General features: G+C 39.0%; 1 protein-coding gene across 1 annotated transcript in view; it reads left to right on the plus strand.

Moving 5' to 3' along the window:
* The window catches only part of b4galnt4b (beta-1,4-N-acetyl-galactosaminyl transferase 4b), a 182,049-nt gene that overhangs the window by 154,945 nt on the left and 7,504 nt on the right, over positions 1–19,600 (plus strand). The window contains exons 10-14 of the mRNA XM_037534706.1: positions 2,942–3,008; positions 8,815–8,958; positions 17,368–17,477; positions 17,857–17,957; positions 18,852–18,925. Coding sequence (XP_037390603.1) covers positions 2,942–3,008; positions 8,815–8,958; positions 17,368–17,477; positions 17,857–17,957; positions 18,852–18,925 — 496 coding nt within the window. The remainder of the gene's footprint in view (positions 1–2,941; positions 3,009–8,814; positions 8,959–17,367; positions 17,478–17,856; positions 17,958–18,851; positions 18,926–19,600) is intronic.

Below are 19,600 nucleotides of genomic sequence, written 5' to 3' on the forward strand. Positions count from 1 at the left end.
GCGGATGTCACAGTGGAGTGCTGTCACACAGAGAAAAATCAATCCGAAAGAGGTTTTTTTTCATGCTTCATTATAATTTAATGTTTAGTCTTTGTGACTGCTTTTCACACAGAGTACATTTTATGGATATAATGCACTGAAACTTTCACAGTGCATCCTGTGCCCTTTTTTTAACCCTGAGATCTAGAGAAAAAGACGCTGCAATAAAAGAAATAGATTTGAGCAGTTACGGTCACAAAGATAGTATTTTTCTTTTAGCCAACATGACTCAAAGAAGACTCCAGATTAGCAGAGATAGTTGAAAAATCCATGCAAGGTTTAACTTCTCACATATAAAGATAATCAAAAAACAGTTTTTATACATATTTTTTTCCTAACGTATTCATTAAAACGTTCATTCATTAGAACAATGTCAACATCTGAGCCCTTAAAAATAAAAAGCCAATCAACACTGGTTGTTGTTAGCTATTAAAAAAGATGGTTCTTCAATAGTAAAAGGAATAATGCTATTTAGAACCGTGAGCTGTATGTAGAAATGTTTTGTGTTTAAATAGTTCTTTGCATGGCAAAATTGTTCTTAAAATTGATGGTAAATTTGTTTTTGTTGTATATTGCTCTATAAAGCTGTGTTTTATGTATAGCTTTATTGTAGCTATAACAGCTTCAACTCTTCTTGGAAGGTTTTCCACAAGGTTTAGGAGGCCTGTCTCACAGTCTCCACTCTGATTCATCCCAAAGGTGTTCTATCGGGTTGAGATCAGGACTCTGTGCAGTCCATTCAAGTTCTTCCCCACCAAACTCGCTCATCCATGTCCTTATGGACCTTGCTTTGTGCACTGTTGCGCAGTCATGTTGGAACAGGAAGGGGCCATCCCTAACCTGTTACCACAAAGTTGGAAGCATGAAATTGTCCAAAATCTCTTGGTCTGCTGAAACATTGAGTTCCTTTCAGTGGAACTAAAGGGCCGAGCCCAACTCATGTGTACTATATCAGTACACATGAGCATAAGAGTAGATGTATATGTATATGATGTATAGGGTCCTTTTTTGTCAATAATTTGTGGGTAGTTTGACCAGAGGAGGACAGGTCCCCCTTTGTGAGCCTTGGTTCCTCCCAAGGTTTCTTCCTCAGCTCTGAGGGAGTTTTTCCTTGCCACTGTCGCCCCTGGCTTGCTCACCTGGGGGTTTTACATTTCATGTTAAAACCCCACACCATAATCCCCCCTCCACCAAACTTTACCCTTGGCACAATGCAGTCAGATAAGTACTGTTCTCCTGGTAACCGCCAAACCCAGATTTGTCCATTGGATTACCAGATAGAGAAGCATGATTCATCACTCCAGAGAACATGTCTGCAATGCTCTAGAGTCCAGTAACAGCGCTTTATACCACTGCATTCGATGCTTTGCATTGTGCTTGGTGATGTAAGGCTTGGATGCAGCTGCTCAGCCATAGAAACCCATTCCATGAAGCTTTCTACGCTGTTCTTGAGCTTATCTGAAGACCACATGAAGTTTAAGACCCCACTCTATTATTTCACGTGGCCGACCACTTCCTGGCTGAGTTGCTATGGTTCCCAATCACATCCACTTTGTTATAATACCACTGACAGTTGACTGTGGAATATTTTGTAGTGAGGAAATTTCATGACTGGACTTGTTGCACAGGTGGCATCCTATTTCGGTACCATGCTGGAATTCACAGAGCTCCTGAGAGCAACCCCTTCTTTCACTAATGTTTGTAGAAGCAGCTTGCAGGCCTAGGGGCTTGGTTTTATACACCTATGACCACTGAAGTGATAGGAACACCTGAATTTAATCATTTGGATGAGTGAGTGGATACTTTTGGAAAGCTTCTCTTTTTGGAAATGGTTCTCTATAGCACCAAAAAGCATTCTTCTATCATTACAAGCTTGAACTCACAACTATTACTAGAACCATTTTTTGGTGCTAAACAGAACCATTGTCAAAAAAGGTTCTGTGTACAACAAACGACCTGTGTACATCCGAAGAACCCTTTCACCAAGCAAAGAACCATTTAAGCATGCAAATGCTTTTTTGAATGTTCATGGTTCAATATAGAATCACTGACCCCTGAAGAACCATGTTTACAGACTCTTTAGATGTTTCTATGATCTAAATGTGTCTTTGTGATACATACAGTTGTTCAGTACTGATGAGACCCATGACATACTCAGAAAATCACATAGGGAGGTAGTTTATCTCAATATGACAAAATACTGTAATAACACGCACCTCTAGTTCAGCAGCAGCAGGTACCACCCTTTGTTTAAAGGCAATGTACAGTTGTCCATTAGTCAGGCCGCTATATGTGCCTATAGTGCAGCTGTATGGATATAAGCTTGCATGAATATATAAAAGTGTATGTGTCTGTGTGTCTGACCAGTGCTGAGACAGAAATGCACACTGCTTCTCCAGTGTGTATCGCTGTGTGGATTCAGCTGTCACGCTCTGTGATAGTGTTTCTGCCTCTCCATCTAATCTACTTCTATGTCAGTATCACGGCCAGGATTCAGAAAAAGCAATATAATGGTAATAGAAATGTTCCAGGCTTTGCACAAGACGTATGTGTCTAAAGAGAGAGAGAAAGAGAGCGAGAGAGAATATGTGTGTGCGTCTAAAGTCTGTAGTTTTGGGCAGTGTAATTAGAGTTTTTTGTTCTGGAGCTGGTAAATGACCTGTCTCATGCGATCGCAGCAAGGCTAAGAAGAAGTGATGTAGTAATTGCACGGCCTCTTTAGAAGAATTGCAGCCTGTCTGTCTAACAGCTATTTTAAGTGCTGGAGCTATCGCTGAACACTGCAATGGCTACTGCAATAAAGGACTCCAGACATTTCTGTCTTCTCATCAGCTCTTCTCTCTCCTTCTCTTTCTTACTCTCTATCTATTTCTCTCTCTCTCTCTCTCTCTCTCTCTCTCAGTGGAGGCCCTTTCTGCCTGGGCTGAAGTACGATGTCATTGACTCGGCATACATCTCTTTGTACACAGGTAATTGCCACTCTCTGCGTCTTTTTTCTCCAGAAGTGAAGGCAGAATCTCTTTGTCTTCTTCTTATCAACTTATCAACTTCTCAACTTAGCATTGTGCAAATATACACAATGTGTATATGCAACAGTTAAAGATCATTTATTTCATTTCCATTTCAAAATGGCCTTTAAATTATTTTCTATTCAGGCCCAGAAAAAAACTAAACAAAATAATCATGTTTAACACAACATTACCCAGAAGCCTAAACAAGCAATAAGTAAAAAGTAAAAAGCAAAAAGTTCAGTCTCAGCATAATCTGAGTAATCCTAACACCTAAACACATTCAGTGGTGGTGGGGTCTGAACTCTGTGGTGGTCAGTCCACTGTTCTGCACCAGCAGCTTTTTGTTTGATTTGCAAATGATTCATGTTTTTGTGTATTTTCCTTTCTCAGTGAGGCGTCTTGGCAGCTCCATATCATTTTGGACCTATTGTGTTGAGATTTCTTTTCACTCTCTCTCTCTAAGAGGAAAGCATTAAGTGCTGTTTATCTGATGGGGATGATTTGTTATGCATGGTTGTTAGGGGTCACGCTTTCTCTGTTATTTATATATATATATATATATATATATATATATATATATATATATATAGTTATATTATTAATGATTAATTAATCAGTTATATTAATATTAATATTAATATTGCTCAACATATTTGGACATGTGGATATTTAATATTCATTTTAACAATACTGTGGGATCCAAGTAATATGACTAAACAATAAAAAATGATTTTCTGTGAAATGTAATTTAAAAAGAATGCAATTTCTGGTGAGGTATACATTATTAGGACACCCCTACATATTGTCCCACTTAATATACTTAAGATCACACACAGGTGTATCATATCAAGTGCACATGACCAGAACATCATTACCCAGCATTTTGAATGAAGCTTGCTCTATTTAAACCTCAGAAAATTTGTTTGGTGTGTCCCTGACTGTTGAAGTGAGAGTGAGCACCATGGTGAGATCCAAAGAGCTTCTGAGGCCCTCAGAAAGAAGATTGTGGCTGCTTATGAGTCTGGTAAGGGATTTAAAAAGATATCAAAAGAATTTGACATCAGCCATTCCACCATCCGGAAAATTGTTTACAAGTGGAGGACATTCAAAACAACTGCGACCATGCCCAGGTCTGGCCATCCAAGCAAGTTCACCCCCAGAACAGGCCATAAGATGCTAAAAGAAGTCATGAAAAATCCTAATTTCATCACAGGACCTACAGCAGGCTCTTGCTACTGTCGATGTGAAAGTGCATGACTAAACTATCAGAAAGAGACTACTCAAGTTTAATTTTCATGGGAGTTGTGCAAGGAGGAGACCTTTGCTCTCTAAGAAAAACATTAAGGCCAGACTGAAGTTTGCCAGAGAGAACGCAGACAAAGACCATGACTTCTGGAATAATGTTCTTTGGACAGATAAGTCTAAAATTGAATTATTTGGACACCAGAACAGAAGGCATGTTTGGCGTAAACCAAATACAGCGTTTCTAGAAAAGAACCTCATACCAACTGTGAAGCATGGAGGTGGATGTGTCATGATTTGGGGATGCTTTGCTGCAGCAGGACCTGTCCAGCTTACCATCATAGAATCCACCATGAATTCTACTGTGTATAAGAGGGTGTTTGAAGAACACGTGAAACCATCTGTAAAAAAATTAAAGCTGAAGCGGAACTGGACCCTGCAACAAGACAACGACCCAAAACATACCAGTAAATCCACCAAGGACCGGCTGAAAACTAAGAAGTGGAGAGTCCTGGAATGGCCAAGTCAAAGTCCGGATCTTAATCCCATTGAGATGCTGTGAAGTGACTTAAAACAGGCTGTACATACAAAAAAACCTTCAAACATCTCACAGCTGAAAGAATTCTGCGTTGAGGAGTGGGGCAAACTTTCTTCAGATCAATGTCAGAGATTGGTAGCATAGCCTATTGCTTAGTAGTAAGTAATACATAATGAAAAAGTAATAATATATTCTAATGTATTCTTTGAGGCCAATCAGTGATGTATTAACAACTTAATTATTAATTTGCCACCTTTCATGTCACAGACGTATACAATCCAAACTGAGTCAATAATTTTACTAAACAGTTGTGACTATTTGCAATCAGACAATGCAGTTATGAGGTCTGCCTTGTGCATTAGGCTGAATTTTCTGTGTACTGTGAGTATTGTTCCCTTATCTGCGCTTACACATGTTCACCCCCCTTCCCCTCCACCCACATCACCCCCCCATGAGCGAGGGAACGTACATTCATTCACACATGCTTTTACCAGGGAGCACAACGAGTGCATGCCCACGATCTCTCATTTATAAAATTATTTCAGACTAAAGGCTTTTTTTTCCTTTTTAATCTTTGCAGAAGTTAACAAGCTGAGGGAGAGAGGGACGTGCATTAGCTAACACAGCCCGCCCCCGCTCACCCAGAGAATAGCAACTCAAGTGTAGTATGCTGTCCCAATCATTAATCACCCAGACTTCTCCCTCAGAGAGGAGCACAGACTTCTCCATCAGAGTGGACCACACAGAGCATGCACATGCAAAAAACACACAAACACAGAGGCACGTTCACTTGTGGGCAGTCGATATGACTAATTATAATGTGTTTTCATCATCAGCCAGTCAGGCAGACACTTGTGAAAGCTCTCGTAATGCTGGGAGGTGAACCTTAATGAACTGACACAGCACACGCACACACTCTCGCATATACACAGCATGGCATGCCTCAACGCCCACGGGCTAAACTACAGGCGGTCATGTTAAGGAGTGGTCAAGTAAAGATGTTCAGGTCCATCTCAATAAGCTTCAGGGGAAATGAAGTGAGGACATGGAACTATTCCCCAGTGAATTCAAAATTTAGAGGCTTATATAAGGAAAATCTGTACCCCTAAAGTTATGATGTAAAACACACACACAAAAAAAATATGTTGAGTAAAAATATATATGTATTTTAATGTGGTATTGCTATGCCAAGGAAACTACCAAAAGTGGCATAAGACTGGGCCTAAATCTCAACTCTCATTAAGAATGCAGAGATCTATGAATATGCATGATTATGTAAAATATAAACATCCCTTTGCTTCCCCACCATTCCCCCCTTCCCTGTACCAGTGATGCACGACTTTGGGTTTTCTGGAATCGACTCAGACGCTCAACTCCTCCCACTAGAATCAATGGATCTCATTTTATTTCAACCAAGACAGTGCTAGAAGAAGCAGTGATAAAGGGACAGAGCTGACATTTAACAATCCTTGCTACACATTATAGAGATATTAACTTCGGCAAAGATCATGGGCTGGAGGTTAGGGAACCAGCCCTGTGACCGGATGGTTGCCGATCCGATCCACTCGGCTCACAGTCCATGACTGAAGTGCCCTTGAGCAAGGCACCTAACCCCCAATTGCTCCCCAGGCGCCATGGATAGGGCTGCCCACTGCTCCAGGCAAGTGTGCTCACTGCCCCCTAGTGTGTGTGATCACTAGTGTGCATGTATGTGGGTGTTTCACTGCACAGATGGGTTAAATGCGGAAGTCTAATTCCACAGTGTGTAAATACAGTTTGCTGATGGTTTTAAATTCTAATTAATGAAAATCTGGGCCTTGTGTACTTATAGAATATCAGGTAGCTTAACAAATGATAACAGCTGACTAATGATGGAACACATTATAACATCAGATATTGGCCTATTTAGTCTAATGAGGCTGCTGAAGGAAGCTCGTACTGGAGCTATAGGGTGAGAGGAAATAATGAGAAAATCATTACTGTAGTCATAATACTTTGAAAATGAACCATTATGAGCCAGTTAACTGGCTTTAAAGTTTTTATACCACAGCAGTATTATCCTCTGTTCCTCTTTTCACGAGGTTGAAGTTGGCTTCTTATCCAACTTTTCCATTCCACCTTAAACAGTGCAGCAGTTGCACAGGCACCAGTGTGTAACTGCAGCTCTTTTTAAGGTAGAGAAGAAAATTTGAATAAGAGGCCAGTGTCAGCTGCATCCTACCTTCAACATTTTGTAAATAAAATATTACTTCTAGTTTTTGATTTCATGCATTGCACCATTTCTATTCATGATTTATTACAACCCTAATCACTAAGAAAATGAAGAGTATTGTTTTCTGCAACAAAGTTAAACTGCAGGTCATGGTGTCTTTTCAAGTAAAATCCTCTTAAATATAGTCGATATGTCTGACATTTCCCATTTTGAGGTGGTTGTGCTCTTTATTATAAGACTGTCTAGCCCATTTCCAGATTTTTTTACTTGTTTGAGGTCATTTTATTAAGTAAAATTGTCTCCCTATGCTGGCAGATCATTTTGCTGGTTTTGAGCACATTACTTAAAACAAACAAAATTATCTGCCAACATAGACACTTAATACTTAACAAAATTACTTTAAAGAAGTAAGAAATGTCTAGAAATAAGTGAAGTAATCTTAAATTAAGCTTACAGCAATCTCAACAGGAGAAATATTAGATTTCCTGACTATATTTAAGATAATTATGCTTGACAAGATGACATTTTTTGCAGTGTGGGGTTCAGTGTGGAGGCAGGCATATTAAAAAAAATTGTGAGTTTGTGCTTACAGCAGCTGATGAGTAGCATTGGCATATTATGATTTTGAGTAAGCTACATTAGCAGAGCTTACATTATTGTAATATATTGGGCTATGATAGTTTCAAGCTTACTCATGCACATATCTAAGTTGCTGCTTACAAATCTCTTTTTCAGGCTGTACCATGAAAGCTTCTGTTTTAAAATGGAAAAATTATGAACATATTTTATATAAATATCAGTCTATAATCATAATAAGCCATTCATTAGGGGTTTTACCATTTTAAAACTACATTAAAATCACATTTCTCAGTGCAGGGGTTGTTTAAACGGACCATACAACTGAATATTTCTTGCTTTTTTAAAATCAAAGTTTGACATACTATGTAAAGTGTTGCAGTTTTTAAATGTTCAGTCTCCTCCTAGCCCTGCAAAGTGGTCTTACTGGAGACAGTCTGCAGCAGTTATTGAAGCGGAAAATGTATGGAAATTTATAAATTTGATACTGTTTATTGAATCACTCCTGCATTTCAGAGGACCCAGACCTCTGAAAGTAGTCAGTGAAGTTTATTTTTTCTGATGTCCCTGACAGTTTTTCTTAAAACTTAATTTTATTCCATACATTTCAGCCTGTCTGCTTTTGAATAAGGCACAATAAAGTCAATCATAACAGCGAATAATTACATACATCAATCTTAAAGGCAGTAGATAGCAGCATAGTTGCAAAAGTAACTCGTTTAACCCCTTAAAAGCCCAGTCTTATTACATCTTAAGGGTTATTACATGGACCACAATGCAGAGTAGCTGAGTTAATCTGAAAGGTTATAGGAGTTTTGATCCTCTGGCAGATCCTGACTATTTAAAGGCTTAATTCTAAGAGAGGTTCTAGAGAGGTTGGTAAAATGAATTATGACTTTTTTAGTACATAAACTATAGCAGTTCCAGCATTATTGGCACCCTTGGGCATTGTATACAAGTATAGTGTAAATGTATATATGAAAAGTATTCACCATTTTGTTACACTTGCTTTACCATCAGTTCACCCCTTATTACACTTACTTCATGCTTTACCATAACTGCGGGATAGTATTTACAGTAACTACATGTTTTTCATCTTGGCCTGCTCTGTCCAAAGTCCTTCACTGACAGTGATGTTCCAGTGAGCTGCAAGGGGATCTGACAACACACCTCTGTTCTCTTTATCTCTCCTTCAGATGAGTCCAGCCTGAAGATGAACAGTGTGAAGCACATTCCTCAGACCTTGGCGAGTCATACACTCTCTCTGCAGGAGGTTCACAGCACAGAGACGCACACTGCGGACATGCTCAAACCAGACCCACGAGACACTTTCTACAAAAGTATGTATTTCCTGTGTTTAAACATGTTTCCTTAAAGCATAACTCCAACATTGCTGAATCTGTTGCAGTGTTGAATGTCCTTTTAAGGGTGGGCAATATATTTGCATATGTGGTTGGTGTAGCATAGTGGGTAAGACTTCTACCCTACAAGCATCAGACTGAGGTTTGAAGCACACCACGCTATACTAATAAGAATGATTGGGTAAGACTGCTAGATTGCGAGACTACTAGTACTAGATTGCCAATTCACCAGCTTTGTTAGTAGCTTAAATTACCGCACTTCAGACTTGTTGGATATAATTAAAATGGCAGCACCTGCAAGTTTAGAAGTTGCAGTTGCACTGCAATTTCTAAAAAAAAACTGGTTTTACCATAAAAATCAATGGTTCAGCCCGAACATTTGCATACCTGCATGTGTAACATAATTACAAGTTGTCCTGGAGTCTAAATAAGATCACCTTCCAATTGCAATGCTTAAAGACATTTTTACAATACATGATGTGAATCATTGTGTTTTTCTGAGAATTATAACCAAGTTGGAACAAACAACATGCACCAAAAAAAATCATTTGGTTGATTTAAAAAAATGATAATAATTAAATATATGCATTGTCAGTGAATCAGCTTAGTGATTGTTACAGTTTGAATGATAAACATGGAATCCACAGGTCATTATAAAGCAGATTCTCAACAAGGGAAGTAGCTTTTGAAAGTGAGGAGACCCACACCAGCAGGAAGAACATAAACCTGTTTGCAGTTACAAATTGCATTTACATGAAGTAAAATTAAATGTTTGCTTTTACAGATTGTGTGTATATGAAGTAAAAGGTTTTGGTTAACTAGGTCTGGGCTAAACAACTCAGCAGACAGTTGAGTGTAGTACGATGTTTTAGGCCAATGTTAGTCAGTTAAGTTTTACCAAATGATTCAGTGTAAAGTTCCAGCATACAGAGTAAAGTAGCTTCTTGTACAACTAGGGCTGGGTGATAAAATGATAATGCGACGTAACCTTACTAGAACTATAGAAATTTTCAATATAATACACTTTTCAATATAATTCCCTCACTCCCATATTCTACCGACAGCCCTGGTGGTGTTTTCTACTGCAACGGAATTGACACTTCTATGCTGTCGGCAGGAGAGGGCGCAGTTCCGAGTTTTCCGACATGATTAGAAAGGCAGGGGTGACGAGTAAATTGAATTGCCAAATATGCGTCTGAAACATGAAGTTATACATTCACTGTCTAAGTGGTGATCTGTTCTCCTGTGACCAAGTGTGAGTGACAAGATAAATAACGTAACTGCACCGACTTAGAATCCTTACATCCTAACAAGCTTTACAGCATCTGCCGCTCTCAGCTGAAGTGCTGTCACAGCACTTAGTCATATTGTAGTATTAGTACATTAGCATTAGTGCAACAAAAGTGAAAGAAAGAAGTGGGTTCATGTCAGTTACAGCCTTGATTTAGACGAAAGTAAACTGAGGACGCTGTGAGGCAGTGGAGAGCAGGAGAACGCTATCTTTCCAGGCTAGCTGTTTTTAGCAGCAGGCTAACTTGAAGCAGTGCTCTGTCACTCGCACAACAAGACGAATTGTTGTTACTGTAGATCAAACGAGACACAAAAGCACCAATTTCAGGTTAAGTGTGTCTAAAAGGAGGCTCTGTTTGTCTGGTGTTGATATATTACAGTTCACCCCTTAAATTTCTATAGAGAAATCCAGTCGTCTGCTAGCTGGTGTTTGAATACCGCAATGTGCTCTGACATGGATGCAGCAGGACTGATGCCAGTTAGGCTGTTAATCCATCACTGACTTACTGAGCCAGGTAACGTTTGCTGTTTGTAGTTTGTAGTTTGTAAGTTTGACAGTGAGAAACAATTCAGCACTGTTGATGGCCACTTGTTTTGCATTTGTAATGGGATAGCCCTGCACTCATCACCAGACAGCTAAAAATAACCGGTTTTCTTTCTTAAATTATGACTATTACAAAAACTGCGGCCACGCTTTTCCAGCTGGTAAAAATAGCTCACCAAACACTTTCTCCCACTGACAGATTTGTGAAATGCTCCACTGTTAGTGTTTGTCATGGTCTGGTCATAAAGGATAGTTTAAAACAGCAATTTGTCACTGTTTGCACACTATGAAATTAGTAACCCATCCGTGCAATGAAAGACCTACATACATGCATGCTAGTGAACACACACACTAGGGGGCAGTGAGCACACTTGCCCGGAGCAGTGGGCTGCCCTATCCACGGCACCCGGGGAGCAATTGGGGATTAGGTGCCTTGCTCAAGGGTGCTCCAGTAATGGACTGTCAGCCGAGGGGACCGAACCAACGACCTTCCGGTCACAGGACTGGTTCCCTAACCTCCAGCCCAAGTCTGCCCCCAATATGTATCGATATCAAAGTACAGATGATACCAATGGCATACTCAGGAAAGTATATCATGAAATAATAATGATAATCTTTAATAAATAACTGGAGCTGTGTGTTGTACCTTCCTGCTTCAAACGTTCCACCATAGTACCAGTTCCCAAGAAAGCAACCATCACAGGATTGAATGACTATAGACCCATTGCATTGATCTCTGCAGTCATGAAATACTTTGAGAGACTGGTGCTGTCCCATCTGATGAACATCATAGATCCTCTGCTAGACCCCCTGCAATTTGTATACCGAGCAAACAGATCGGTGGATGATGCAGTGAACATGGGACTCCAGCTCCTTCTTCAACAGGTTGAACACTCAGGAACGCATGCAAGAATTTTGTTCTTGGCCTTCAGCTCAGCCTTTAATACCATCACCCCAGGACAGCTACACAACATACTACTCCAACTCAGCGTGCCAAGCCCCACCTGCCAGTGGATCACCAACTTCCTCACTTGCAGAGAGCAGTAGGTGAGTTTGGGAAAGTTCACCTCAAACACCCAGATCATCAGTACAGGCGCTCCACAGAGTTGTGTCCTCTCACCATTGCTCTTCTCACTGTATACAAACAACTGTACATCCATGGACCCCTCAGTCAAAATCTTGAAGTACACAGATTACACTACAGTCATCCGAGATGGTGACGAGTCTGCTTACAGATGGGTGGTAGATCAGCTGATCCTTTGGAGCAGCCAAAACCTGTTGCTGAACACAGCGAAAACAGTGGAGATGACAGTGGACTTCAGGAAGAGCCCTCCAGCCCTGCCAGCACTTACCACCCTGGACAGAACTGTGGTGGCAGTGGAGCCCTGCAAGTTCCTGGGCACAACAATCACCAGAGACCTGAAGTGGGATAGCAACATAGGATAGCTGCAGTCAGATGAGGATCAGGACATCCAGGCTACAAAGGAGCTTCATCCCACAAGCCATCACTCTCTTGAACAGTTAAAATATTACACAACAACAATGTTCCAGCTTCAACTGCACTTCTACATTTACTGGTATATAGTATCAAGTATAGTATCCAAACTCCACCCTTTGGAACTGCCATCTCAAACCAGTGTTTATTCTAGCATCTTACTCACCTGCCATATTACCCCTCATTGATCCCTTTCTCTGCCACTATACACCATTTAACTGCTGCTGCACTCAGCACTTTTTTTAGACTCATACTTTGGATATTCTAAGGTTTACAGGTATGACTATGTGTGTGTGTGTGTGTGTGTGTGTGGGTGTGGGTGTGGGTGTGTCTGAGTGAGTGATAGTAGGATTGCAGGTTTTATTTTATTTTATCTTGTTGATTTTATATTTATTTTGTTTTATTCCCTACATGTGAATGTCTGTCTGATACTGTGCACTGTGAGCTCCTGTAACCAAAACCAAATTACTTGTATACGTAGCATACATGGCCAATAAAGCCTTATTCTGATTCTGATTCTGATCATTCACCATAATAACAACATATCATATTGCTCATGTCATAGCTTACATTTTTATGATTTGTTATGCTAGAGATAGTTGAACAAGTATCAGCTTGGACTGCCAGCTGTCCTCTTCTACTCAGTAAAGTTTGTTTTGTTTACTTCTGTACCCTCAGTGGACACAATGTTTTCTGACCATTGTGGTCCAACACTGAATTACAATATCCTCACCACACGACTGCATACTAACTCAAAGTTGTCTGCATATGGACAGATGCAGACTTATTCTCAGACGTACAGTCTGCTGAGGTTACTCCAGACGGCATACATACTAATGCAGGCTGGGCAGCTTGTTTGTGTGCGTGTTCCGTGATAATCCACTAAGCTTACACAGTTTGTGGATGTATTGAAGGCTCGCTTGTTAAAAGATGAGACCCTGGCTTATAGTGCAGGAGCTCAGGAGGACAAGGGGTTTAGACTTAATTCTTAATTAAACTTTTTTCTAAAACAATTTTCTTCTCTAATATGTTCACAGAAAAATTGTCTCATATTATCTGGAGTTTGTAGTAGTGGATATTATAAAAGGCTTATTACAAAAGCTGTGCTGGTGAGAACGTACTGCCGTACAAAGACAAAGGGCAGTAATGATGGCCACAGAGAAGGCCTCAATGTTCTGGTGCTCATATGCAGTACATTTTTCAGGGTCAGAAAAAAGCAGAAAAAGATTTAAAAAGAAAAAAAAGTATTTTAAATCAACATTATTGTCATTATTCATTTATATATTGTTGCTGTTGGAACAAAACCTTGTATCTCCATTTTTGTTGTTTTTCATTTTTTGACATAATTCATAAATACCTGCTGCCCTTTACAGTGTGTGTAAGTTTCATAATGATTGGACCAAAAGAAATGACCCAAAATTAATTGGAAAAAATGTCTGGTTCCATTGACTTACAACCCCAATTCCAATGAAGTTGGGATGTTGTGTAAAACATAAATAAAAACAGAATACGATGATTTGCAAATCCTTTTCAACCTATATTCAACTGAATACACTACAAAGACAAGATATGTAATGTTCCAACGGATAAACTTTATTGTTTTCTGCAAATATTCACTCATTTTCAATTTGATGCCTGCAACACATTTCAAAGAAGTTGGGACAGGTGCAACAAAAGACTGAGGAATGCTCAACACCTGTTTGAACATTCCACAGGTGAACAGGTTAATTGGAAACAGGTGAGTGTCATGATTGGGTATAAAGGGAGCATCGCTGAAAGGCTCAGTCGTTCACAAGCAAGGATGGGGCGAGGTTCACCACTTTGTGAACAACTGCTTGAGCAAATAGTCCAACAGTTTAAGAGCAACGTTTCTCAACATGCAATTGCAAGGAATTTAGGGATTTCATCATCTACAGTCCATAATATCATGAAAAGATTCAGAGAATCTGGAGAAATCTCTGCAAGTAAGCGGCAAGGCAGAAAACCAACACTGAATGCCTGTGACCTTCGACATCATTCTGTAACGGATATTATCACATGGGCTCAGGAAGACTTCAGAAAACCACTGTCAGTGAACACAGTTCGTCGCTCCATCTACAAGTGCAAGTTAAAACTCTGCCATGCAAAGCGAAAGCCGTATAGCAACAACACCCAGAAACGCCGCCGGCTTCGTAGTAAAAGAGTACAGGTACTAGACTGACCTGTCTGCAGTCCAGACCTGTCTCCCATTGAAAATGTGTGGAGCATTATGAAGCGCAAAATATGACAACAGAGGACCCGGACTGTTGAGCAACTGAAGTTGTACATCAAGCAAGAATGGGAAAGAATTCCACCTACAAAGCTTCAACAATTAGTGTCCTCAGTTCCCAAACGCTTATTGAGTGTTGTTAAAAGGAAAGGTGATGTAACACAGTGATAAACATGCCCCTGTCCCAACTTCTTTGGAACGTGTTGCAGGCATCAAATCAAAATGAGTGAATATTTGAAAAAAACAATAAAGTTTATCCATTACATATCTTGTCTTTGTTGTGTATTCAATTGAATATACGTTGAAAAGGATTTGCAAATCATCGTATTCTGTTTTTATTTATGCTTTACACAACATCCCAACTTTGGAATTGGGGTTGTACATTGAAAGTAAATTAGGTTTTTCCTTCTTCTGTAAAGTTATCATTTTGGAGACATGAAGTTTTGTTTTGACAGCAGTCCAAGTAATCCCAAACACATTTAGTGATGCTGAGGTCTGGACTCTGGGGTGGTCAGTCCATTGTTCTGAAAACACCAGCAGTTTCTTTGTTTGATTAGCAAATACTCTTCTTTTTTTAATTTCCTTTTCTCAGTTAGGGCTTCTTGGCAGCTACACATCCTTTCAGACTCATAGCGCTGAGTTGTCTTGTCACAGTGGAAGGACAGAAACACCTGTGGATTTTTTCAGATCTGAAGCAGCTTGATTTTCTCCTCTCTCAAAGATGAACACTCTAAGACCCATGTTCCAAACACAGGGCCCGCAGGCCAGATCAGACTTGCAACATAATCCTCTCTGGCCCTCAGAAGTGTTTTAATGTTCTATTCATTTTGGCCTGTTTCACAATGCACTGCACTACAGTCCACAGCATGCTCTACAGCACAATACATGCTCTGACTCTCCTACCCCAACAACCTATGGGACTGCAGTTACACCTCAATGCTACACCAAGCAGGCTTGCTGCATTTCAGCTGCAGTTCAACCAATATAAATGCCTAATGTTAGCTCAGAAATTGAGCCCAAGTATTAATGAACCTTCAGCAAGCAAAGGATGCCAGGTGTCTACTTCAAGCAAATAGTTAGGTTTAAAAGACTGAGCTCCTGGGGACATGGTTGTTAAGAGTGCCATTAAATAGCTTTCTGACTTTTACTCGGTACTGTAAATGTTTTGAAAGTATAAGTAGTTCTGCTCACATCCACAGCATATTTGACAACAGCAGAACTTTTACTTGCTAGGCTTCCATTTACGCTGTTGAATGAAATTCAAGCTAATAACTGAAAGACTGCAAAAAATGTATGCTAATAATAATTCTGTTTCTATCAGGTCTGTAAAAGACAATAAAACTGCGTCACATTCGTAAATCCACTTTAGAGAAATATGGAGTGGGTCTACAGAGAAATCGTTAATTTTAAGCAGCTTAATATTGTTATTTTTAGAGATGAGTTTTACACTGTAAGACACTGAATGCATGGACTAACATAATGGCTCAGGAAATATTCATTTCTCGGTGGCAGCACTTTATGATTAGAAGTGATCACGCATTGTGCCGTGGTTTACTGTCTAATATCAGCGCTCTGTTTGTGTGTTTTGCCTGCTTTCATTTCTGCCTGTCTACAACTGAACAAAACAGTCTGATTACTTCGTTTTGATCGTATTGACACTGTTTATTCAACAAATTATTTATTTGCATGAAAGGAAAAGTGTTGTTACTTTTGCACAATGAGGACTCAAGTAAAAATACCTTTCCAGAAGATTACTTAAGCAGAAGCACAAATATGCTGTGTCCAAGAAGAACCTAAAAGGGAAATTCTGTCAATATTTTAAAATGTCTGCATAAGTAAATGTTTAATAATAATAATAATAATAATAATAATATTAATGAATAATATTAATTACATATTTAAATGGTTAAGAAGTGAATAAAAATTATTCAGGGTGGTTTGATGTGAAATTCTTCATTCTAGAGAAACTTACCAAGCGAGGATGACTCTCAGTGGTGGTTTACCAGGAGAAGCATTTAATGCCCTAAAAGCTCCCTCACATACAAGTGTTACAGGTAATGCTTACAACCATGCTGCCTGATTTCTGAGGCATTGTTTTATGGTAGTATCGTGAAAATTCTTTGCCTAAAATTCTATTTATGGCAGTTGCACCTCAACAAAAGTTACCTCTATTTTCCCTCAGTCAACATTGCAAATAAAAACCTATCACTGGTTGTTTTGGATAGTAAATAAAATGACTATAAGTCATAGACATTGTGACCCCTGGTTGCTATCACCAATCTGCATGTGTACGTTTTTCTACAATGAACCATTTCACACCAAACTACTCTGAATGACTTTATTTACATCTCAGTAATAGAACTACACTGAAATCTTCCAAAGATAATGGTGGAATTCCCCTTTAAGTGGTGAGTTCCTTCTAGAACTTCAGTGTCACATTTTAAATCCTGAATGTATCCGAAGTTTGTTCAGCTCTGTTCATCCCTTTCTGGGATCTCTTTGGTCTAGAGTGAAATGATAACTTGAAAATGGGGATCTCAATCTCAGTGAAACACTGATGCTGTCAACAATGTGAAATAATTCTATTAAACACAGAAAAGGGATTCAAACTGCATGTGAAGAATTAAAATGAGTAAGAAGTAGATCACTTTCCTCACGAATGTGTTTGAGTAGAAGAACTTTTGAAAACTTTATGGAAAGTACATTTCAGTAGAAAGTTACCTGAGTTAATATCACCGCCCTCCTCTGCCTTCCTATAGGTTAGCTTAGGAATGAATGTTTATTGAATTAAAATGCATTTTCCCTCTTTAGTCCCCATGATAGAGCTGTCCAGACTGGACAGGGTTCTGCCATCCTGTCTCTACTCACCTACATACATAGTGAAGGATTTCCCCATCGCACGCTATCAGGGCCTACAGTTTGTAAGTAACACTGTTTTAGTTTTATTCACTGCAGTTTAGATTTTTTAGGTACTAATAGGTGCTGATACATATACAATGACAGAAATATACTTAACTACATACAAATTGGTCAGCAAGGGATAAACATAACATAAACTTGCATATTAGAATCTGAAGTCACTGAGGAATATTGGGTTTTTGCTGGAATCATTCGTTGAAATGAACAAGCAATGCCCCCTATTGGACATTAGTACTCATTGCCAGTAAAAATAACAAATTCTTGTGTGCTTACTGCTAAATGTATTTACTAGTGAACTGAATGATTGAAAATATAGTTACTCTTTATCACAACTGTTTTAGGTAAATGCTGATTTCAGGTTTGCTTTCTTATTCCTTTTAGGTGTATCTGTCCTATGTGTATCCCAATGATTTCACCAGGCTAACTCATATGGAGAGAGAGAACAAGTGTTTTTACAGGGAATCTCCCGTGTACCTTGAAAAGTAAGGTTAAGCAGCTATTTTTAGTTGTATTCTATTTAATATGGGGACCTTTTTCCTTTTTTACTAGGCTTAACGTTAAAGGCTATGTGTATATATATGTGTATATATATATATATATATATATATATATATATATATATATATATATATATATATGTGTGTGTGTGTGTGTGTGTGTGTGTGTGTGTGTGTGTGTACATGATGAGTCAAAAGTCACAGGACATGTTCTGGATAGGACGTTTTATTTTATTTTATTTTTTATTTTGTCACAAGCCTCCACAATGCATTGCTGAAGGTGGTGTTTGTTGCGGATGCAAATACACAATTTGTGTGAGATGATCCCAGAGATAAAAGTCGATAATAAACTAAAAAATAAAATAAAATAAAACATTGTCCTGTGACTTTTGACTCACTCTACATGTGTTTCCTGAGTTTTTAGATGTAATTGTTGGTGGTAAAATGTTCATGAATCTGAAAAACATGTTTTCTTTGGGTACTATATTAACACCCTGTATCTTTCTGTCTTGGTTCGATCTTAAAAAGTGGATTATGCGAAAATGCATCATAAAAACTACTGTAAAAAATGTCTCGGGTAAAATAATGATTACAATTTCATGTAATAACTTCCTGTAAGGGAGCTTTCCGAGGCATTAAACACTTTAGACGTCTGGTTCCTGTCACCACCACTGTGAACCCTGACTCTGCAAGTTTTCTAGAATGTCTGCATTTCACATCAAACCACCCTAAATTACTTTATTCACATTTTAACCATTTAAAAATGCAGACATTAAAAAAACAGTTGAATTTGCCTTTAATGACAGTTTAGTGAATCTAACCTTAAGTGTAATATTTTACAGCAGCTCTCCACATTGTGCTCTCTGTACATCTAAACAGGTTCGGCTTCTATAAATACATGAAGATGGATGAAGAGGAAGATGACAGGCCCGCCTTCTTCCCAAATCCTGATGGTGTGTTATGACATGCAGCAGACACATTTGCAGGAAAAGAGTTTAACAGTTGTCTTCATCTTATATGGGCTCATCAGAGAACTGTCAGTAATGGGGACATGAGCAGCTGTGTTTGTTATAATTGCCAAAAAATGGAGTGAGTGGATGTGTGGGTGAGTGCATGCACATGTGTGTGTGTGAGAGTGAATGTATTCCAGTGTGAGTTCCTGTGTGTGAGTGAATAGTAAGTTGCCATTTGTGCAGCCTCTTTGCATTTGTATTAATGAGAGCATTAGTGGAGGGCCAGGCCATAATGACAGTGATTTGCTGTTGATACGTCCCATTAGTGCAGCAGCCTCTTGGCCCTTTGACCATCCTGTACAATTTACAAATCTAATGAAGCAGTGCTATTAAAGAAATACTTCAGTGTTTTTCAGCATAATCTCTATCTTCTGCTTCAGTAGCTAAGGCTTGTTTGTTAGACAATAACAGACCATAATTTCAACACATCTCTCTGTACTTGTAACTGAAAAACGTATGACTCAAAAATTATTTTTAATAGAAACCAATGGGCAGTTATCAATAATGTGAAATTATTATAATGTGATATAACAATTGTGTGATACTCATACAGGCCTCATACATGGAGTGTCTGATGTCTATAGCATGTTAATCTGCCTAGAACTACTGGGGTCC

The sequence above is a fragment of the Pygocentrus nattereri genome, chromosome 25 (assembly GCF_015220715.1).
Source record: "Pygocentrus nattereri isolate fPygNat1 chromosome 25, fPygNat1.pri, whole genome shotgun sequence".
Lineage (NCBI taxonomy): Eukaryota > Metazoa > Chordata > Actinopteri > Characiformes > Serrasalmidae > Pygocentrus > Pygocentrus nattereri.